Genomic DNA, 21,076 nt, shown 5'->3' with positions numbered 1-21,076 from the left:
AATGTTTCCTGCATGATTTTGATGCTATAGATGGGGTGGCCTGAAGGGAAGTAGCAAGTAATGAGGCTGGAAAGCTAGAGACAAGCCTGTTCTTGATGGTCTGGGATGCTATGCTAAGGAGTTTGTACTTTATCTTAGAGGCAGTTAAAGTTTGTAGCAGCTGAGTGGCTGAATCAGATTTGCAAATCGGAAAGACAACTTTGGCAGCCATATGTAGATTAAAAGGAGAAGAGCAGGAGATAGAGTGGGGTTGGGTTTAGGAGAGCATTGCAGTACTCCAGGCTTGAGGGACTGGAGGAGAGGCAGGCTGAACTCAAAGAGCAGTTTTAGAGTTAGAACCAGCAGGATTTGGTCTGGTTGATGGGCTCGGTGAAGCTTCTTCATTTAGTGCTGCGGAGAGGGGAGACAGGTGATGATTCTGTTAACACAAATAGGGAACTTAAGGAAGGGAGCATGTTTGAGGAGAAGACAATAAAGCCAACCTTCGAAGGGTGAGTGAAATTCACATGGAGGTGGCCAATGGCATATTGTATCTGAGCCTGGAAGCTAAGAGGAAAGTCAGGACCTGGTACAAATTTGTGAGTATTCATCTGCAGGGGACAATTAAAGTTAGGGCTCTGAGAGATGCTATTCATCAACTTATCCATGAACCACAGGCCTAGAATGAAGCACCGTGGGTCTACGGTTTTGCTTCTTGGGGCTGCAGTCTTGGGGTCACCTTCCCAGCTGTATTAGTCCATTCTCACATTGCTCTAAAGAAATACCCAAGGCTGGGTAATTTATTTTAAAAATGAGGTTTAATTGGCTCGTGGTTCCATAGGCTGTACCAGAAGCATGATGCCGGCATCTGCTCAGCTTCTGGGGAGACCTCAGGAAACTTACAATCATGGCAGAAGGTGAAGGGGGAGCAAGCTCGTCACATAGTCAGAGCAAGAGCAACAGAGAAAATGCGAGGGGAGGTGCCACACACTTTTAAACAACTAAATCTTGTAAGAAGAACTCACTCATTATCACCAGAACAGCACCAAGGGGATGGTGCTAAACTGTTCATGAGAAATCCACCCCCATGATCGAGTCACCTCCCAACAGGCACCACCTCCAACACTGGGGACCGCAGTTTGACGTGAGATTTGACTGGGGACAGAGGTCCAAACCGTTTCAACAGCTGACTGTGTCCTCTGTCTCCTAGAGCCCCACTAATGGTGAAGGACTTCTGGAGCCCCTTCTTATCAATTTCCCCTTTCTGGGTGTGCAGTACTCCCCAGTCAACCTCCATCATGTCCACTGTTCTTAGATGGCCACTGTGGCAGGGGGGTCCCAGCGGTCAAGGAAAACCTCTTAGCACTTTAGGCATCAGAACTGAAGAGGTCCCAGTGTCCAGTGTCCCATTTTATCAATGGACAAATTGAGATCCAGAGATGAAAGGGCTCCATCAAGGCCACAGAACTCATCTCTGGCACTCCCCTCACAAGGCCATCCCAAGCTCCCCCACTCCCAGCTGTGCTCCTCTCCATAAGCTGAGTGTGGGTCTGTTGTCTTACAGGACTACACGCGGGTAGTATGCCCTGTGATTGATATTATTAACCTGGACACTTTCACCTACATTGAGTCTGCCTCGGAGCTCAGAGGAGGTGAGTCAGGCTGACCCCTCCTCCCCGGTAAGGACTTTCATTTACTCCCAATCATTGCTTTCAAGCGAGTAGAGTGAAGGAAAAGCTCTTAGTGGCTTGTTGAGAATGCTCATCCTTCAACCCGCACTATAATTAGCTTAGCTTGGCCCTTACCACCAGGACTGTAGAAGGAAGGGCTACAGGGTGGGCAGGATGCTCCCAGCACCCAGAGCTCCAGCTCTAAGACAGGGCTTACCCCAGGGCCCAATAACATGATGAGAGCAAGGGTTTCCTAGCTACATGGGGCCTGATGCCAGCAACAGTCACCACCTTCTCCGAGAGACATGTGACTTCTGTTAACAGAAGTATGAACCCTAGGGAAAGGAGCATGCCTGGGGAGACCCACCCCAGCTCTCCACACAGGGCCCACTGTTGCCCCCACTGCAAGAATGAATTTTAGGTGGCTCAGGTAGTCTAAGAGCCTCTCACAAACCTCCTGCTCACACCTTCCTGAGACTCAGGGCCAAGGGCCACATTCCATGACTGTCCATCCTATCACCCTCAGGCCCTACCCCTAGGCTCTTTATTCTCCACCCTTCATTTCTAACCCTTCACAGAAGAGAAGGCTCAGAGAAGCAGTCATGGATAGAGGAAGAGCAGGAAGCTGTGAAGGGAGGTTTGGCAGCCATGTTGCTGATCAGCCTAGGGAAACCTATAATATCAGGGACCAGAGTCTTTGAGACCTGCCTCTCCAGGACCTGGGTACATTCATGACTTTCTGGAAAAGGCGCAGAATGAGCAAGTGCTTTTGAGAGACCAAAGCAGCTGGGTTCGTGCTGTGTTGTAGGGTTTGACTGGAGCCTCCACTTCCAGTGGGAGCAGCTCTCCCCAGAGCAGAAGGCTCGGCGCCTGGACCCCACGGAGCCCATCAGGTAAGTGGGAAAGGTCCATGCAGGGGTGGGCGGACTATCACCACTGGGTCCTGTTGAGTGTAGAGATGTGCTCAATATCAGATGTCAAAGCATTGAGCAGATGAAGGGAGCCTTTTGCCACACCATCTCCACTTTTGCCTTTATTTTAGAAGGTTTCCATCCTCTTGGGGACTTCTAACTAAGGGGATGGGGACTGGCAGAAGCGTGTGCTGAGGTGTGCTGCCCACCCTCATGCATGCCATGATGTCCTTGTGCCTCCTGCTAATGTTGGAGCCCAACGTTGGTTGAGTGGTCCCATTGGGCTTCTAACAAGGGGAATGTTGGTCCTTTAGGGCCAGGAGCAAAGTCCCAGGGTCTTGGGTATCAGGATTCAGCCCAGGGAGTTTGAGTCAGCTGCTGCTATAAGTGGAGGCCTACATTAAGGCCACTGCAATGTATTCATAAGCACAGCTGCAGCTGCCCTGTTCTGTGCAGGAGCACGACAGTGGCATGAACTCTGGCAGCTTTGCCAGGCTGTGGATAGCTTTGCCCTGACCCACAGTCTCTCCTCCAGGCCCCTCTGTGACCCCAGCATGTGGTGGCTAGGGGTTTGCATTGGACCTGGGTACCAACTGAGGGCTTGGGGTGGAATAGAGCATAGTGGTCACCACACAGGGGAGCTTGTGGTCTCAGCATCAAGAGTGATGGCCTTGGTGTCCTACCTACTAGACAGTAAACCCATCCCAGGCCTCTTGGGAACATTTAAGCTAAAGCAAGTCTGCCTCAGGCAGGGCAGCAGGAGGATAAGAAGTGCATGGATAGATATAGAGGCCACTGGATTTCTCAGTCCAGCAACTTAGGGATGCCCAGGAATAGCCAAGGGCATCTCTGTGTCTCTGGTGCTGCCACATAGTAAATATTTCATCAGTTTTGTTTCATTGCCTTAAATCAAACCGAGGACGAAAAGGGCTAGCAAGAACTAAGAATGGGACTATGAATGGTAAGCCACCAGATGGAGGTGGGGACTCTGAGAACTCTACTGTGGGGCAGGACCTTGGTCTCATCTACCTGATGGCCCCTCCTTGCTCCTCCAGGTTTCTCTATTTGGAGAGATACCAAGAGGGAGACTAGAGCCAGATGGCACCAGAAATCTTCATTTCTAAAGGGAGAGGGAGGAGGAGCTGCTTCCCATGCTGAGCATCACACAGCTCACATCAGCTCCTCTCCAGGGGCAGTACATGGTGTGGGCGTGGGAAGAGCAAGGGGTCAAGGTGATGATGTGCAGCTCCCATGGGGTTTTCCTGCCTCTGTCCCAGGGGAGGCATTCTCAGGACAGGTTCTCTTCTTGTGGGATGACTCTGCTCATCAGAGAGCACTTGTTTCCCAGGATGAAGTCAGTTCTCAGGAAACAGCAGGATGTGGCAGCATCTGGAGACCTGGGCTTCTGACCCCCTGTCCATCAATTACTTATTTGATATGGAAGAAAACTCCCTTCACCCTCTGGATCCACTGAATGGAGGCCAGGTCTCTGAGGGCTTGCCCAGCTACCAACCACTGATGATTAGCTTGGAATCTGCTCCCCTCCTGCCTTCTTGGTAGCTCCTTTTCAGGCATTTCTCTGGCATCTCTCCAGAGAAGGTTGGGGGCTGGGGCCAAGAAAGGGAAAAAGAAAAAAAGATGAGGGTATGTGAGTTTGGTAGAACTGCTGTAACAGCGTACCACACCTGGGGCTGCTTAAACAACAGAAATGTATTGTTCCGCAGTTCTGGAGGAGAGGTCTGAGATCAAGGTGTCCACAGGATTGGTACCTTCTGAGGGCTCTTCTAGGCCTCTCTCCTTGGCCGGTAGATGGCTGTCTCTTCCCTATAGTCACATCCTCCTTTTGTGTGTCTGTCTCTGAGTCCAAATTTCCCTTTTTTATTAGGACACTAGTCATACAAGGTTCATTACCTCATTTTAACTTGATTACCTCTGTAAAGACCTTGCCTCCTATTACAGTCACATTCTAAGATACAGAGAGTTAGGACTCCAGTGTATCTTTTTAAGAACGAATTCAACCCATAACAAAGGCATAAAGAGGAAAAAAAAAGGAGAGCCCAGTTTCAGGAAATGGATGTGCTGCTACCAGGGTTGCCTCAGCTCCTCTCCTCTGTGTGATCGGCATCCCACTGTCCCTTCTCCCAATAACAGAGCTCCCAAGAGAGCCCTGCTGGGCAGAGCCTGTGGCAAAGACTGGGGGAAGCTCCCTAGGTCATCAGAATAACTGGGGTCCTGAGTGAGCTCTGTGTCCCCATGGGAGGTATACTAATGAGTGAATTTGCCTGTCTGCAAGGTCAGGAGATTTACAATCACAGGGAAAAACCCTGGAGCTTGTTCTCATTTTAGGTAACTGGAAAATGTATTGTCCCTTCTCAAGAGGAAGAGAAATGGGAAGAAAATGGGAGTTTTCTTCCCCCAATGAGGTTTTCTTTTCCCATATGGGAAATGGGTGTTCCAGACTCAAGGGGCAGAAGAATTTGAGAGTGATCTCCACCCCCCCACCCAGAACTGATCCCCTCTCTTTTTCTTCCAAATGCACAGGACTCCTATCATAGCTGGAGGGCTCTTCGTGATCGACAAAGCTTGGTTCGATTACCTGGGGAAATATGATATGGACATGGACATCTGGGGTGGGGAGAACTTTGGTGAGTCCCTGCCTCTGCATCCTGACCTATGCTGTTCTATACACCCTGGGGCTGGGGTGGGGACCTCAGTGGTTTTGGATCCAGCACCAAGCTGTCAGAGAGTCACACATGCTTGGGATGAGGTCCTGGGAGATGGTGAGTTACTCCTTCAAGTGAAAGCTGGTAGGGTGCTGAAGGAATAGTTGTTAGAGGGTGGTGATAACAAGGGAATCTCTCCATGGGGCTGCATGGATGTTGAGGACCAGGGAAACACGCTCTGACAGACTGTTAGGGGAAAGCTGAGATGCAACAGCCAGGAAGACCAAGGAGGAGCACCAAGTCTGAGGGGTCAGATACAGGCTTGAACTAGGAGTGATGCACTTGAAAACCTGGAGTTGGAAGGAGCTTGAGGAGAAAGAATGAGGAACAGGAACAACTGTGACATCCATTAACATCCATAAAAGTCTATTAGCTTCTGTGATTGCAGCACTCAGTTTCGGGTAATGAGGAGGGTCTGGGGATATTTCACCCGTATTTTATGGTGGGAGAGGAAGGAGTGAGGGAGGGGGGCTGGGTTAAGGACCCAAAACTGTACAAACAGATGATTGGGTCCAGTCATGGTGGTGTAGAGCTGAGGCTTGCAGCCACAGGAGAAACAGCACAATCAGAAAGACCCATTCCATCTAGCTAGTGATACTTACTACCTCATTTCCCTTGTGTATTAAAGGTGTAACTTCAGGATATTAACTCTACTTCTTGGGGTCGCTAAAAGCCACTGAAGTAAGTATGTAAAATCTTGGCAGCATGCAGGCATAATACATGTTAGTTTCTTCCAGCAGGTGAGACCTAGGAGATCACGAGAATAGAAGCGGCATGAGGGCAGGGGTTTGGGTCCATTTTGTTCCTGGCTGTCTCTGGTGCTTAGCATAGTGGCTGCCAGGTAGGAGGCCCTCTGTAACGATTTGTTGAATGAACACATCATGGTGGAGTAAAAGGGAGCATCCCAAAGTGTCAGGACACCTCCCCTCTCTGGGCACTGTGGCATATGTCTGGCGCGGGCTCTCTGAGCAGGGGCGCAGGCCAAGAGAATGATCCATGGGGCACATCCGGCATTTAGCAGTAATCCGTGCGTTGTCCGCTGCCATTGTTTTCTCCTGTTTCTGCCTCCAGGGTGTTTTATGGCTTTCTCCCTCAGTCACTGAGAGTTATTTCCTGGAAATTTATGGCTTCTGGCCTGACCCACAGCATCTGTTCTCCCAAACTGGGCAGTGTAGAGAAATGCATCAGAAAAGTCAGTCTCTTGCCACACAGGATCCAGACTGGATGCCCAGCAAACAAAACAGGAAAATACCCCAACACTCGCACAAAATTGAATCCTTTCCCTGGGACCCAGCTCACGAAGGTCTTCTGGAATGTGATAGGGGACTGTTGGTGTGGGGTTCGAGGCTGGGTCTGCCTGCACCAGCCTGGGAGAACTTGGAGCAGATGAATCTTTGGTGTTCTCAGTGGGGCAGGGATTTCTCTTATGGAGCGGAGCCTATTTTTATGTTTTGACGACCTCGGTGTTTCTTAGAGTTAGTGATTTGTTCCAGCCTTTCTCTCAGCCATCAGATGAATCCCTTCTACAGCATTTCTTATAGACAGCAGCCATCCAATCTCTGCACAAATGCTTCTTTTAATGATGCATTCACTATTTCACAGTTTGGTATATTCTGTTGTAGATACATTTTTTGTAAAACTATTAGAGAATTCTTCTAAGTCAAAGTCCAGCTACCCCGTTTTCTGCCTGTCGGGGCTTGTTCTGCCCTCTTGAACTGCACAAAGTGAGTCTGATTCTTCTTCCACATGGAAGTTCTATTTGGATTCAGGCAGCCTGAATTTCAAGGACGGCACAGTCTGGTCCATTTTGATTTTGGTAGCGATACCTTTCCTTGTAGCAATGTTAGCACACATCTGCTCAAATCAAGTCGCAATCTCATCTAGCTGGCTTCCAACTCTTTTGGTATCAACACGGGCTGATTGGAATAGAAAAGCTGGAAAGGGTGCTGGGAGGTGTGGGAGAGACATTTACAATCCATCACAAAATTTTTAAACCACAGAAAAAGCACTGCCAACAGCCATCACAGGAAATACTTCATTTTCCCCACCCCAACATTCTGTTATGTTATAGCCAGCTAACAGCACTTTGAAAGCCATTTCTGGATTTTGGGGTTTTTTTTTTTTTTGGCATTTTATATGCCAGAAAATGCAGTGCTTTTCCAGTGATGGCTGTATCACGTGGACAGTGTCACATCTGCAGGCAGGGATAACAAGGCACCTGAGTACATGAAGGGGGAATTTGAAAGAGGCTACCCTGTGAAGATCAGGGATTTGGATGGGTTGTGTGAGTGATGCCCAGATGCAAAGGGGAGATGGCACTAAGAGGTGGAGAAAGAAGTCCTGGATCCAGAGTGTGGCAGGAGGGGCCTTCTACCCCAAGTCACCAAGTCCTGCAGATCAGCTGCCCTCCCTCAGCATCACTCACATCCATCACCTTCTCTCCATCTGCTCCAATACTCTCCTTAGTGGTCCTCCATCTCTACTGTACTATCAAATCTGGGCTCTCACACTTCTGCCAAAGTGCTCGTTCTGAAATGCAAACCTCCCCACCCCTTCCTGGCCTGGCATTCTCAGGGGCTCCCTCTTGTCCTAAGGGAAGACCCACACCCCTCAGCTGGATCCCTCCCTCCAATGGCCTTGCCTGCCTCTTCAGCCTCATCAGCCTTCTCCTGCCTCAGTCTTAGGTCCAGAGCAACTGTCAGAACCTCCCACCCTTCCCAGAATGAGCCCAACCCACTATTAGAACCTAGCTTCCCTTTTCCACCCAACCTACTCTGCAAGACTCAGCTCTGGGGCTGCCTCCTCCGCAAACAGGAAGCCTTTCCTTCCCTCTCTCTGACCAGCCCTCTCCCTCACTCTGCACCCCTCAGCACCCGGTTCTGTTCTCCATCAATGCACTGAGCCCTTGTATGCATTTGTCTCTTTTTTCATCTGTGCTTGCCCCCAGCCTTCTACCAAACTTGGGACTCCTTAAAGTCAAGATCATTCATCTAATTTCTCATTCTTGAGCCAGTAATGGTAGGAACTGCTCACTAAATGTGTTTTCAAAAAGCCAGAGACTGAATGGGAAGGGAGTTCAAGATGGGAAGGGCAATATGTATGAGGCTCCATTTAAAATAAGTTTTATTGCATTAAATGGAGCTCTAGAGAGACATGTTTAAGGGTTTCCTTTAAACACAAGAATAATAGCAGCTGGTAGAGACATCATTCCTTTCTAAGTAATAGAATTTCTGTGAGTTCTAGATATGTTTGCATATGTTGTGTTGACTTTATTTCACAGCACAAAGATGCATGAGATGATTGGGACAGGCTCTGGCCACGGTTACCATGACCTACTCAATAGCACATGGCCCCTGCCCTGCCCTGCCCCATCTTGGTTTTTATGAGTTAGAAGCAGCCGATGATGGATTGGCTGTGGTGGCCATGTGAAAGCCCTGTCTTACACACTCACGTGCCCTGACCCTAGTGCCACCATTTCCACAAAGTATTTCTAAGGTGAGCTGAATAGTTTTGATCATTACATGTGCATTTCAGCCTGTGAGCAGATGTTAGGAAAATGCGGCTTTTAGATTTTTTTTCAGAAGTTGATTTGCATTAAAATTGGATGCTTAAACTGCAATTTACATAACACAGGGTACATGTAATGTAGCCACTTACTTTGAGCTGCATCCTACTTCTAGCTGTTGGTCTTTAGAGATAAAAGGAATCTGTTGCCCTAGTATAAAGTGTGTGTGTGTGTGTGTGTGTGTGTGTGTGTGTAGGGGTTGGATGTGTGTACATGTGTGTGTGTATGTGTGTGTAGGGGTGGGGTGTGCGTGTGTGTGTGTAGGGGTGGGATGTGTGTGCGTGTGTGTGTGTGTATGTGTGTGTGTAGGGGTGGGGTGTGTGTGTGTGTGTGTGTATAGGTATGTAGGTGGTGCATGTTTCCAAAAAGGAGCCGTTGGCACATATACGAAGGGCGAATATGGGAGTTCTGAATTTAGAATAGGGGATTTCCAAAGCACAGCAGGCACAAAAGGCTGCTGAGAAGAGAGAGGTGAGGTGGGGCCCAGAGAGGAACCACCACCACCTGCTGTCCCAGAAGGTAGTCAGGGATACCAGGCTATGCCAGGCTCAGCTCTCCCAAGTGTGTGAGTATATGTGTGGGGGCGGGGGATGGGGGTGGAGGCAGGGGTGGGGGTGTGTTACAGGAAGAACTGTGGAATCAGGTAGGCCTCAGTTTAAATCCTGTAATCATCACCAAGCATTCGTAGGCCTGAGTTTAAATCCTGCAATCGTCGCAGGAAAGTTACTTCATCCTTGGGAAAGTTACTTCACCTCACTGAGCCTATTTCTAAGTCTTTAAAGTGGAAACTGATCCCTGTAAAGGGAGAACAGGGCCCCACACAAAAGATATCCACACCCTAATCCCTGGAACCTGTCAGAATATTAGCTTACATAGCAAAGGGATTTCCCAGGTGTGTTTGGGGTCATTAATCAGTGACCTGAAGGTACAAGATTATCCTGGCTTTTCTGGGTGGACCCAATTTAAACAACTGAGCCCTTAAAAGCAGAATACTTTCTCAGGCTGGAGGCAGAGGAGAAGTAGCAGATGAAACCAGAGAGATGTGAAGCCCAAGGGACCGACCACGGCTGCTGGAGGGGGTGACAAGGAAGTAGCCGAAAGAGGCCCCAAATTGCCATGTGGAAAAGAGAACCTCAGTCCTGCACCCCCAAGGAAAACTGCGTTCTACAAACAACCTCAATGAGCTTGAAAGCAGATTCTTCTTCAGAGCCTTTAGAAAGAAGCCATCCCGTTGACACCTTGATTTCAGTCTGAGACCCTAAGCAGAGGGCCCCACCAAACCCACCCACTAAGTTTGTGGGGATTTGTTATTGCAACAATGGAAAATGGGAGTAGTCCCCACATCACAGGGCTATTGTGGAGATGAATTAGATAATGAAAGTGCCTCTGCTCCATCAAGGGGGGCTGCCTTCTCTTTTAGAGAGCAAGGTTTGTTGAAAGAGGATTGTGTGTGATCTGCTGGAGTCGTTTATTCCTTGACTTTCGCTTTCACCCTCAGCCTTTCCAAGATTAGTGGCTCAAGATCAGGGAAATGGCCTCATCTGAGAAGAGCATCCAAATGTGATAGAAAATTATCTTTCCCGCCAGATGGAGAGTAAAGCTAATGCATTCAACACTCTGTTCTTTGTCTGGGCTACTAACTAAAGCCCCATGACCAAGGGAGACCCCTTGAGGCCATCCTTTCCTGCTGCTTCTGAACTTCCCTAAGTGTAATTGAGTCCCATCAGACACTGGTTGTTCTGTTTGCATAGGGAATATGAAAAGATAAAGGGTGTCACCTGGCACTTGCAGTTGTATGGCTGTTGCAGATCATAGCGTGCTTGTGGTTAATACTTGCCTAGAGTAGGAGGTGTGGATGGAGAGTTGATTGTCCCAGTTGTGGGTGAAATGCAATTTTGCTCACAGATTCAAGGCAATGTTTTGTGAGCCAATAAGATTAGCTCTACTCAAGTCCATTCGTTCATTAAAGAATAATAACAGAGCTTGCTTTCTAGCTCAGTAGAAGCTGAGAACTTAAAAATTTCTGAAAGGCAAGGTTCCCCATTGTACATAAATATGTGTGGACTTATGAATGACAATAGCCAGGTAAGTGTCTGTTTCTCTGTTTCTCTCAGAGAAACAGACACTTGTATATATAATAGTGTGTATCATATATATAATGTTTATACAATACACACACATATACATTATATGAGGCTCCATTTAAATTGTGGTACCCACATGCAATAATTCTATTTGCCTTTGTTTAGAAACCAGCCCATAAAACGAAATTAGAACCTTGACCAGTATGGCCAAGCAGTGGCATATGAATAGCCGTGGTTTGCTTCCTGGAGAGAAAGCTGCCCCTTTTCCCCTGAATTCCTGTCCACCATTCATGGGCTTGCCAGGAAGAAGTTAGCTCTGGTGAAGGGTTAGGACCCTGGAGGGGTGGTGACAACTACTGATCAGCTGATGGAGACACAAAAGGAAAGAGGTGGGAATGGAGGGCAGGAGGGCAATTTGCTCTCAAATATTTACCTAAGGTTTAAAGAAAGTAAGATGATAGCAGTGCCCCCGATGAGGATGGAATAATTATACATCTCCCTGCCTGGAATTCAAAATGGATTTGGGTCTCCGTGAGGCAGCATTCATCACCAGGGAGATTATGTGGGTGCTGAGTCAGCAAGAACACCCTACAAACTCCCTACACAAAATTTTTTTTGCTCCCTCCTCCCTCACTTCAGAAATGATGACTCTGCAGGTGCTGCAGCCTTGAAGAGCAGAGCCCCTAAGCTGTACTTGGAAGGCCCGCTGTCTCACACCTGAATCTACAGCCCTTCTGATGGCACTTGTGTAAGCCCCCTTCACGGGGCCTCAGGACTACAAGACTGTCCCAGAGGTCTCAGCAGATATCTGCAAACCACCAGGCCTGACTTGCAGCCCTGAGAGGATACACATCATTTTCTTGAAGTCGGTGATATAGATAAGGGTAGAGCACCTGTATGTCCTAGGTTTTAAATATCCCACATCATAGTCCCTATAAATCATGATACTAATCTGAAAACTCCAAGCCGAATCCCTCAGACTGTCTGTTGACTCTGGCAGCAGCACAGCGATCCACGTCAGAACGCGTGCCTCCAATAATTCCAGGCGTAAAAATCTGAACTCCAGAGTAGAGACACTCTTAGCTCATCTCAGGCTACAGGCTCCTCTGGGCAGCAGCAGCTGGCCTGAAGGAGACCTGAGACAGACATCCTTCAGGACTGGATGAGTGAGTTGACAGGGTAGGAATGTGACAGCTAGCTATATATTTGTCACTCTGGTTAGTTTGTGAGTGCCTTCAAGTTGGTATCTTTGTATCCACAACTATACTGGCTGGTGGAAGATGTTCAGTATGGAGGCAGGGTGGTGTCAGGTGTAGAGCATGAATTTTGGAGCTGGGGAGATGTGCTTCCCTGCTTTTGAATGCCACCAGCTCTCGCTCTCAGTTGTCCTATCAGAGCTGCTTCTGCATCACAAAATAAGAACATTAATAACAATGGAGCAGGGTTGTTAGGACTACCCAGCTACTGCCCGTCTGGCCCAGAAGTACACGAAGGGATCATTTTCCTCCCATGGCCAATGCTTGCAGAATTGCAATACTCAATTTTCGTACTAAGGCAATGGACATAAGAAAATGAGAAGGAGGAAGAATGTCTTTAGAGGAGGCAGAGCTGTAGTGGGCTGTGGGAAGATGCTGAGAGCATAGGAGACATTTTGGGTGTGATAATGTCCCATGCACCTCAATAGATACCTCAGCTAGCCATGGGAAGTTGGTGCCGGAGCCTGGGGCAGAGTTGGGGCTGGTAAGATGGAGGTGAGTCCTCAGCATAGAGCGAACTCTGGGAACAGAGAAGACAGCAGTGTCAGGAAAATGCTTGGAGGCAGAGCGTTGAGGGGATGTAGGAGGAGAACATGGGGAGACCAGAAGGAAGGTAGCGAAGGATCAGGGCCAGACAATGGTGCTGGCACAGTTGGGACCTGTGCATGACTGTGGCAGACAGGAGGGGTCAGCAGATGGAGAGAGGAATAAAGAGCTGGGAGGAGGGAGCATAGGAGAAGAAACAGCTAGTGGGGAATGGGGGTGGGGCATGGGTGGAGGCATGGGTTGGAGGGATTCGCTTTGCAAAGGCAAAGGGACATATGTCTCATTTGAATACAAGGAAAGGAAGAGGCCGTAGATGAAACACATATATATCTTTAGAAAAAAGCTGGCACAAAATGTGTAAGTTATATCTAGTGAGCAAGGACTCCATCTCTAGTGTTGAGGAATTGGAAGGTTTTCCTTTTTGGGAACTGGAGCAGACCCTGTTTTGAGTCTTTGGAGCACAGACATGAGACTCAGTTTCACACGTGCTGACACAGCTCCACGCACCGACCCCCAGGTTCCTCAGTGTGCTCACTGCAAGATGGGGATGTGGGTGCCAGGCAGTTGGCTGAGCTCACTCCTTGCTCAATGACTCATGTGAAAAACGATTCAAACAGTGCCCCAGCCAAATGCCAACTCCCTCTATACCATGGGACTTTATAGCAAGTCGAAATCTCAAATGTGAAGTGCACACATTTTGGGTGTCTCCTGCAGCGTGGCGAAGATGGGAAGAAGCGTCTGTAAGAAATTAAAAGAGGGGCACGGGGGGTGATACCCATGTTTTAAAGAGATTGGCTTCAGAGGGGTGTCTCATAATAGCCACTGCTGATCTTTCAGTCATACTTAGAGTTTAACAGTTGTTCTCAAAATTCTATTTGATTCAATGCCGACAGCAGTCCAGTGAAGTGTTTTTATGACATTTGTTTGACATAAGAGGAAATCAGTCCTCCACGAGCTTAAGCAGGTTTCCCAAAGATGCAGCTGGTAGGTTATGGCAGACTTGGGCCTGCTGACCCTGAGGCTAAATTCTTCCTGTTTCCTTCCCCCCATGTTATCGCCATGATGCAGCAGCAGTCATGAGAAGTCCTCTCTTCCTCCTTGAGTCTACACGGTCCCCACTCTGAGGGGAATCCAGGCTTCATGGGAGTGAATAGCAGTAGGCAGAGGGGCAGGTACAGAGAAGGTGGTAAAGCAGGGCTAGTGTGAAGGAAGTCTTAGGAAATGTGTGAGGAGACAGGTAGGTGACAGATAAGGGTGGCTGGGGACAGGTGAATGAGAGCAGGGTGCAGGACACATATGTGATATGAAGGCCGGGCACAGTGGCTCATGCCTGTAATCCTAGCACTTTGGGAGTTTGAGGTGGGCAGATCATGAGGTCAGGAGTTTGGGACCAGCCTGACCAACATGGTGAAACCCCATCTCTATTAAAAATACAAAAAATTAGTTGGGCGTGGTGGCAGGCACCTGTATTCCCAGCTACTCGGGAGGCTGAGACAGGAGAGTTGCTTGAACCCAGAAGGCGGAGGTTGCAGTGAGCTGAGATCGTGCCATTGTACTCCAGCGTGGGCCACAGAGCAAGACTCCATCTTGAAAAAATATATATATGTGATGTGAAGACCCTGGAATACCTGCATCCTTGTTCTCTGCCCCTGAACACACAGCCTGCTTCCACATGGCCCCTCACGGGGCAGCAACATGCTCGGGCTTGACTTCAGAAGCAGCCAGAACAGAATATCTACAGATCAAGAGCTGCCTTTTCTACCTGTGACAGGCTCACGGGGATGCAGGGAGCAGCCTGTTCTCGGTGCGGTCAGTTAGGGGGTACATTATCTGTAGAGAATTTAAGAGCAATATTAGCACTAACAGTCATTCTGCTTTTGAATGCCACCCTGCACTGGCAATTGGAACCAATGGCAGTGATAAAATTCCCTCCCTCCCCCCTCGGTATGCCTCTGCCTCCTTCTCAGGGCAGAAGCACTGCTCCAAGCCGCTGGGGTGCAGTCCCAGGGAGAAAGACACTCATCACAGCCGCCTCTGCTAACTCTATCCCACCCACCTTTCTGAGGGCCTGTAGCAGCAGCCAACCAGGAAGAAATGGGTGTGTGTACAAACCTAGGAACACCCTCAACAACAGCTTTGAGGCTTCCAGCATTTTCTAGAGCTGCTTTCAGCTCTAGTTAACTACACAGACTTTCTCCTCCTGGGTTATGATTCAGGTGGCTCTTCCCCAATGGTAGAATCACATTCATTGTGAAAGGAGCTTTCATGTACACCTTGCCCTGAGGACTTCTGGGGACTCAGTCCTCTCTGTTGCATCCTTTCCATGGCATTTTCTAGCCTGTCCTGAGTCTTCTCATGATGGTCATCTGGCCCCTGACTGTTAGAAAATTTTCCCGTATTCTCAAATGGAATTTCCTTCTCTTGGTCCTGACTCTAACCCTCTGGGATCACAGGGAGTACGTCCAACCAGACTTCACAATGAACTCTTCTGCAAGTTCAAAGGCAACTCTCTTGGTGCCCCCAAGGTTCCTCCTTTCCAGGCTAAGACATTGCAGCAGAGCCCCTGCCCCCACCGTGCTGGTCCCTGAATGTGTTTAAGGGGCCAGTGTGCTGGTTGGTACTATTTCCAACCAGCTCACTTATACCACCCTCCAAAGTGGTAAGACTATTCCAATTCACAGATGCGGAAACCGAAGTCTCCCAGCCAGTGAAGCCTACAGACTGGCTACAGAGTCTGTTCTTTGGCCTCTGTGGGGGCCTCACCGTTTCATTAGAGCTGGGGCCTCCAAGCTGGAGCAGCCGTGCTAAGAGGTCATAGGAGGGGCATGATTGTCTTGCAGAAATCTCCTTCCGAGTGTGGATGTGTGGGGGCAGCCTGGAGATCGTCCCCTGCAGCCGCGTGGGGCACGTCTTCCGGAAGAAGCACCCGTACGTTTTCCCTGATGGAAATGCCAACACGTATATAAAGTAAGTGCCGAGGGGCTCAGTGCAGTGGGCGGCAGCACAGGCAGCCGTGACTGGGGGACCGCTGGTGAGGGTTGCAGCCATCCTGGTGCTCTGATAGGCTGCCTGTGTGATTTGGTTTGGCAGAGGCTGCACCTCGTACTACCCAGACTCTGCTTGGGCAGGGAGGGCAGGCCTGTCACATCCAGCGTTAGGGCCAGAGGCTTTCCTCATGCTTCTGAGGCTTCGGAAGGCCCCACGTGAGGCCTCGTGGGCTTCAAGTCACTGGTCAGTGCCCTCCTGCAAGGCATGTGCTCTGGATATTTAGGGTTGTGTGGGGTGGGGGAGGGGCGGCCCTTTTAACCTCAGAGTTCTAGAAGAGCTGCTGCCCTCACCTTTGGGCTGGGTCATGAAGGGAGAGGTCTTTGGGCAGATGCAGGGAATGGGAAGGCCCAAGGGCTGCAGCTTAGGTGCCTGCTCCAGGGCCTGGCAGCACAGTCGAAGGGTCCAGGCTGGGGCAGGGCCTGAGACCCTGTGCTCCTGTCTGCTGCTGCTCTCTTCTCCTGTCTGGGGGGTGGCTCTTACCAGGGCCCAGAGACCCAAGGGTGCCCACTTGCCTGTTCCCTGCTTCCTCCCTTCATTTACGCTCCCTCAGTTTCACCACTTTGATCTTCCTCTTCTCCTTTCAAAATTTATTTGTGAATATTCCTCTTTCCATCTTTTCCTCTTGGTTCTCTGTCTTTCCCCCACCCTCTGTCTCAGCATCTGATAGCTTCACTCCTCCACGTGGTTCCCTCTTCCTTTTTTCTGTCATTTGGTCCATTGGGGTAGGGGGAGCTGTGTGCATCGCGTCCTGACACTGCCACCCCAACACCGCTGTCCTGGAGGAGACATGGGTCTGAGAAACGGGAAAATTGGCCACACCTTTTGCAAAAACCTGGAGGGCATGGGTAGAGCGATGAGAAAATTGGCAGGTCAGGGAGCAGTGGGGAACAAAGGCAGGGCTGCCTCAGCTCTCGGGCTTTAAAAAGTAAAAGTGAGCTGGGGACATCTGGCACAGGGAAGAGGTGGCTGTGCAGGAGCCATGTGGCCTCCTGGAAGAGGGCCAGCCTGGGAATGGGGGGCAGAGCCTGGGGCTTCAGACAGTCATTGTCTTTGAGACTGGGCCCTGGCCAGTGGGCATCCTGCATGCCACTGGTAGGTCATTCAGTTTCTAGAGGATGGTGGCACAGATGTCTGCTAAGCAGCTTCCAATGTGCTGATGGCTAGGCCAACGAAGGGGCCAGGAAGGCGCTGTTAACTGTCTCCAGTGTCCCACGGACCAGGCTGTGTGTACAAACTGTCATGACAGGTCCCAGCTTGGAAGGGCTTGCCATGCTGTTCTCTTGAATGCTTCTGCTCCAAAGCAGAACTAGCATCTGAAACAGCACCCGCTTTAGGGGCGGGCCCCATGTTTCCCTTCTTGGCTTCAGCAGATACCACTGCTGCCCAGCCCACCAGCCGCCTGACTGTTTTCTGACATTTGTTTCTCTTTTCTGGGGCTCTTTCTGGTACCCATGATGGCTGAGGGATATCATCCTTAGTGTGTGTCTCTCTGTCTGTCTCCTTTTCTGTGATTTATGGGGGTCAGAGTCAGGACAGATAACCTGATTGTAAAAACTAGAGGGCTAGCAAAAAGTCTGGAAAGAGAAGCCTGATTCTTTAGTTCTTTATACCTGCAGAAGGTTAACTGCATGGCCTGCAGGAAGACCTGTGTGTGCCGACTTTCCCTTTGGACAGCTGGGACCTGAGCCCTTCCACTGTGGTAAAGAACAGAACCTGGGAGCAAGAGCCCATGGACAGCCAGAGGCAAGACGACCCGTGCAGGCCCTGCCTTTGCACTCTTGGTTACTGGCAGTGAGGGCATGTGTCAGGTTGCCGAGCCTTTTCTCCCTATTTCTTTGAGAGCCACAGCAGTTCAGTTTCTGGCACGGTTTTCCTGGTCTGCATCTCTGGGGGGAAAGTTTTTTGTTGTTAGTAAAGGTGAGCAGCCCTTATCCAAAAATCTAAAATCCAAAATGCTCCAAAATCTGGAACTTGCTGAGCACCAACATGATGTCACAGGTGGAAAGTCCCACAGCTGACCTCATGTGACGAGTCACAGTCAAAATGCAGGTATACAACCCACGGTTTATTCAACATCCCCAAGGGAAAAATATAAGTACCTTCAGGCTATGTGTAGGAGGTGAAGGTGAAGCGTGAATGAATTTCGTGTTTAGATGTGAGTCCCATCCCCAAGATATCTCATTATGTGTATGCAAATATTCAAAAAAAAAAAAAAACACCCAAAACACATCTGTTTCCAAGCATTTCTGTGAAGGATACTCAATCTGTACGAAAATCTTGTGCCTTGGGGCAAAGACCCCTTTGGAGATTGGGTGGGGTTTGGCTGGGCTCAGTGCACTGGGAACAGTGATGACAGGGTTGACCGTGGTGACTGCCACCTGGGTGGTGCTGCCGACTCAGCCCGCACATACGTATTTAAACTGTCACTCACAGGCCCTCTCAGACAGCCTCTTACTGACACTCCTCGCCACTCCTTGTCTCCCCAGGAACACCAAGCGAACAGCTGAAGTGTGGATGGATGAATACAAGCAATACTATTACGCTGCCCGGCCATTCGCCCTGGAGAGGCCCTTTGGGAAGTAAGCATCCCTTCTTCTTGTGGAGAGCAGAGAGTCCACAAGAGCCCAGCTCACAGGACCGAGGCAAATGGGTCCTGATGGTCCCGTCAGCTCGGCTGCCCTGAGCTCCCGCTGGGCCCAAGGCTGTGGCTGTTTGTTCCTATTCCGCATAGCTCATGCCCAGTTCTGGACGTGCAGGGCTTTAGGCAGCCCTGTGGAATGACTCCCTGGCAACCTGGAGTGCCAACTCTAGGGGAGCTGAGCTGTGGCTTGTGCAATGGACCAATATTTCCTGCTTTTTACAGAGAGGAAGGATGCAGGACTAGACAGCCTTAGTCCCTCCAGGTGGGACTTCCTCCCTCCAAGTTGTAGGTCATCCAAGCCTAAGCTCTCTCCTTCCTTGGAGGAACAGCATGTATACAGATGTCCCCTACAGCAGTGCTCAAGTTTCATGGGAGGAGAGGACAGAGAAAGGAATGTTTATTAAAAGCTGGATAGCATTACATAAGGCATCTCATTAATCCTTCCAACTCTGAGGAATGGGCATAGTGACTCCTGGTTTACAGATGAGGAGACTGAGGCTTCTACAGGTTAAAGTTCTTGCCCTAGGTGACAGCATGTCAGAGGGGGATGGAGGCTCAAACCACACCTGTCTGATTTCAGAACTTGGAATGGCCTTGCATTCCCCAGCCCAGAGCTGATTAGAGGAGAGAAAAATAGCAGCTTCACTGGTGTTATCATTTATGTTTCTTTGGGGGAAACCAATGGCTTTTTGTCATACTAACATCACCCACTCATCATACGAAGGCTGTTGAGCAGATGGGTTTTTTGCAGCCTAAACTTCATAGGTCGAACCCATCACTGTGTGGGAGGATTAAATCAGAACCCACCAAAGTGGTTTGCACCTCTAAAACCATAAACCCATGCCGCCCCTCCAGTTCTCTCACTCCAAACCTCCAAGGCATTCGTTTTCAGTCCTCATCAGAACTTCCAATCTGTTGTCCATGCCGACCACATCCCCCTCATTCCCTTCTCTCTCTAGCTTGGATTCTACTCTTTTAAAAACCGAGTTCAAAAGGTCTTGTCCTCAGACCTTCTGCCCTATTGTCTATCTAGCCACACCGTCCCCACAGTTCATCCAGGTTCAACTCTGGATGAACCTGACTTTGCACCTTGTCCTCCCTTGCACACAGGCTGCTGAACAGAACTGGGAATGCCAGCTGGTGCTACTAATAATACACCATGGCCGTCAGTCTCAGCAAGGCCCGAAGTCTGCCCACTGGCCCTGCTGCCTCTCCTAGCTAGCGTCCTCCCTCAATCTTCATTAAACCTCCACTCTTCCCAGCCCCTAGTCCACCCTCTTTTACTGGCAGCAGATGACACCTTCTGTTTTACAGATGAAGTAGATGACATCAACTTCCCAAAACAAACCAGCCCATTAACTTCACTACATCCGCAGCATCCTTCTCTGTCTCTTGTCTCAAAGGACAGGGTGTGCTTCCTGCTGTGGTCTCCATCCCTCCACCTGTACTCTGGATGCACCATTCATCACTGCATTCATTCATAAATCAACATTTATTGAGTTCCCACTGCCTGGATTCATCTCCTCTTGCCTCCTGGCACAGGGCCTTTCAAACATTAATGTGCACGCAGATTTCCTGGGGATCTTGTTAAAATGAAAATTCTGACTCTGGAGGTCTCTATTTCTAATAAGCTGCAGGCAAGGCAATGCTGCAGGCCTGAGTGCCACAATTCCAGGAGCAAGTTCTAGCGGGGATGTTCCCAAACTAGTCTGCACCTTGGAGTCTCTGGGGAGTTTCAACCCGACTGCGGTCTGTGCCCCTCGTCCAGAGAGTTGATTTAGTTGCTCTGGGGTATGGCCTCGGCTGCACGATTTTTCTAAAGACCCCACATCAGGTGATTCTAACATGGGGACAAGTTTGGGAACCACACTCCTAAGGAAGCTTTGCCCTCTGGGTACCTCCACTCTCTCCCTGATCCCTGTTCTCTCCTCTGCTGCATTATTCCCACCAGCATTTAAACTTATTCAGTGTCTTACATCTTAAAAAAAAAAATAGGAGGGGGAGGAAAGAAAACAAACTACAAAAACCCTCCTTCAGTTCAACATTGCCGTCATCCACGCCTGTCTTTTCCACTCCTCCAGTGCCCAGCTTCATGAAGCAACGGTCTGCCTTCCTCTCTCTTCTCCCTGTCCTCACTCCTGGCCCCCAAGCCCTGAGACTGCTCCCACCCAGCTCCCTCGTGACTTCCTTACACCGTGTACCCTGCACTCTCTCCTCTTACACTGCCCCATCAGCATGAGTCTTCTCCCACCCCCGGCCCCTCTGGCGTTCCCCAGTCCCCAGGCTTCCAGAACCCTGCAGTCATGGCTTTTCTTCTGCTGCTAGGCACTGCTGGCTTGATCCCATTTGCTGGCTCAGTTTCCTTTTCCTACTCCTTGTATGATGGTCTTCCCGGAGGGTCCGTTACAAAGCCTCTTCTTACTACGTAGTCTCACTGGCATTAAACACTGTATCTATGCTGCTGATATATTTGCATCTCTATTTCTAAGCCAAACCTATCCTTTGAGCTCCAGTCCCTTCTATCCAATTATCAACTGGACACCTCCACCAGGATATCTCCCTGGTGCCTCCAACTCAACAAGTCCTAAACTGAACTCATGAAGTTTGCTCCTGAATTTATTCCTCATCGTATATTTCCCATCCTTGTGAAGAG

General features: G+C 49.5%; 1 protein-coding gene across 2 annotated transcripts in view; it reads left to right on the top strand.

Moving 5' to 3' along the window:
• Nucleotides 1–21,076, top strand: part of GALNT14 (polypeptide N-acetylgalactosaminyltransferase 14) — a 229,178-nt gene that overhangs the window by 192,163 nt on the left and 15,939 nt on the right. For both annotated transcript variants that reach the window (XM_012475536.2, XM_064364269.1), the window contains exons 7-11: nucleotides 1,544–1,631; nucleotides 2,458–2,542; nucleotides 5,102–5,205; nucleotides 15,575–15,701; nucleotides 18,269–18,361. In XM_012475536.2, the coding sequence (XP_012330959.1) occupies nucleotides 1,544–1,631; nucleotides 2,458–2,542; nucleotides 5,102–5,205; nucleotides 15,575–15,701; nucleotides 18,269–18,361 (497 nt within the window). The remainder of the gene's footprint in view (nucleotides 1–1,543; nucleotides 1,632–2,457; nucleotides 2,543–5,101; nucleotides 5,206–15,574; nucleotides 15,702–18,268; nucleotides 18,362–21,076) is intronic.

This window comes from Aotus nancymaae, unplaced genomic scaffold (assembly GCF_030222135.1).
Source record: "Aotus nancymaae isolate 86718 unplaced genomic scaffold, 86718_ANA_hifiasm-v0.15.2.pri h1tg000057l, whole genome shotgun sequence".
Classification (NCBI taxonomy): domain Eukaryota; kingdom Metazoa; phylum Chordata; class Mammalia; order Primates; family Aotidae; genus Aotus; species Aotus nancymaae.
This window is presented reverse-complemented; position numbering and strand designations above follow the sequence as displayed.